The sequence below is a fragment of the Gavialis gangeticus genome, unplaced genomic scaffold (assembly GCF_001723915.1).
Source record: "Gavialis gangeticus isolate Ggan-Ray unplaced genomic scaffold, GavGan_comp1, whole genome shotgun sequence".
NCBI lineage: Eukaryota > Metazoa > Chordata > Crocodylia > Gavialidae > Gavialis > Gavialis gangeticus.
The window spans coordinates 33,317,439-33,319,409 of NW_017729034.1; the positions used below are offsets into that span (position 1 = coordinate 33,317,439).

General features: G+C 42.7%; 1 protein-coding gene across 1 annotated transcript in view; it reads right to left on the reverse strand.

The window, feature by feature from the left end:
- The window catches only part of BIRC6 (baculoviral IAP repeat containing 6), a 414,467-nt gene that overhangs the window by 179,372 nt on the left and 233,124 nt on the right, over positions 1-1,971 (reverse strand). The window contains exon 60 of the mRNA XM_019526709.1: positions 816-983. Within this exon, the coding sequence (XP_019382254.1) occupies positions 816-983 (168 nt within the window). The remainder of the gene's footprint in view (positions 1-815; positions 984-1,971) is intronic.

The following is a 1,971-nucleotide window of genomic DNA, read 5'->3' on the forward strand; positions in this document are numbered from 1 at the left end:
AGAGGCTATGGGACTCTTCAGTCTGGAAAAGCGCAGGCTAATGGGGGGGGACCTGGTGGCCACCTATAAGTTCATCAGGGGTGTTCGCCAGGATCTGGGGGAACGTTTGTTCACCACAGCGCCCCAAGGGATGACAAGGTCAAACGGTTATAAACTCCTGCAAGACCGTTTCAGGCTGGACCTAAGGAAGAACTTCTTTACTGTCCGAGCCCCCCAGGTCTGGAATGGTCTGCCGACGGAGGTGGTTCAAGCACCTACTTTGAACGCCTTCAAGAGAAACCTGGATGTTTTTCTTGCTGGGATCCTATGACCCCTGCTGAATTCCTGCCCCTTGGGCAGGGGGCTGGACTCGATCTTCCGAGGTCCCTTCCAGACCAAATGTCTATGAAATCTATGAAATCAACAATAGGAATAAAGTTGACTGTCCACTTGGACAATACATTGGACATTGCTGACCTTTGGTATTATATTTGCAGGTCAAAACACCCGAGACACAACTCTAATTGCAGGAGTAGAGGGCTTTTCTTAATTACAGTTTAACAATGTGCTACAACTGGAACCATCAAGGATAATCAGCACATCCATACTTTAATTTAACCACCGGCTTTATAAATAAAAGGGTTGTTCTGTCATTCCATTCTCATTTGAGAAAGTGGGTTACTGATAAAATAACCTGCAGGAAAAAAGGTGATGGATGGATGCAGATAACCATTAACCTTCTACCCACTTTTTAAATGACAAACGAGGACTATGTACTTTAAAATTTAAACAAAAATGAATGAAGTCAACAGTTTAAAAAAAACAGTTCAAGTTACCTGGTAGAAGTTTATGGTATAGGTGAAAGACTGGAACGCTAATAGTTTTGCTGGAAGACTCTCCTCCAGATGAAGAGCAACCTACTTTATCAGCCATTACTCGGCCTCGCCTTGATGGTGGGCGAGGGGGAGTAGATGAAACTGCTCTTTTTGACTGAGATTTTAAACCTTGAACAGAAATGAAACATGCCAAGTCATTCTGATATCAGAAGATTCATAGCAAGAACTGTAACTTTTCAGCAGAGATGCATTAAAAAGATATATGAATTTCCTTTAGGCATTTTTAAAACCTATTTTGAGTTCTACTCAATATTTTACAGAAGTTCCTATGAACTTTTGGAATTGTAACCTGGCTATATGTTCTCCTGCACAGAAAACTTGGAAATAGAAGCACAATTAAAATAGGGATCAAACTGCACTATACAGTACCCACAAACAGCCATCCCTATCACTCCATTCCTACCCATTAAACTTGGGTAAAGAGAGTGGTCTGATATGCCAACAAAAAGTTAATGAGAAATACATTCTTATAGCAAGGTCCCTTTTTTAGAGTATAACCTTCAATAATTATCCTCTCCTGTGCTGTGGGGCTTCATTAACCATAGTGATGTTACCATTACATTAGAAGAGCTGCAGGGGGGCACTCACAACCAAGGGAAGTGGGGGAGGGGATGGGTGGCAGGGGGCAAACAGCCACCCACTGCCTTCCCTCCTCTCTGCTTACCCCACCATCTTCCCCCCCACTTCTTGTCCTCCCCCAGTCTCCTCCACCCCCTGCCCAGGCCCTCCCACTGCCTGCATTGGGGGAGGGATGAACTTAAGACAACCCCTCCAATAATTAGATTCTATACACAGAAAATTACCAAAAAATTATTCTGAACAACTATTCTGTGACCCTAAAAATGTCACTATCCAAGTGTCCAGTGAAAGATGAAACTGTAAAAGCAGATCTGTGCATAAGGAGGTGGTGAGGCAGACAAAAAAAATTAAGGGAACCTGCATATGTTTGAGAGAAGACTGGATGTGTTTACTTTTGGAGAGAAGGCTGCATGGAGTCTCATGCAGAATAAGGTTGTGGGGAACCTACAAAGAGTCTACTTACGGGCACTTACTGTAGATGAAATGATATAGAAGAAACTTTTTTTTTTTTTTTTTT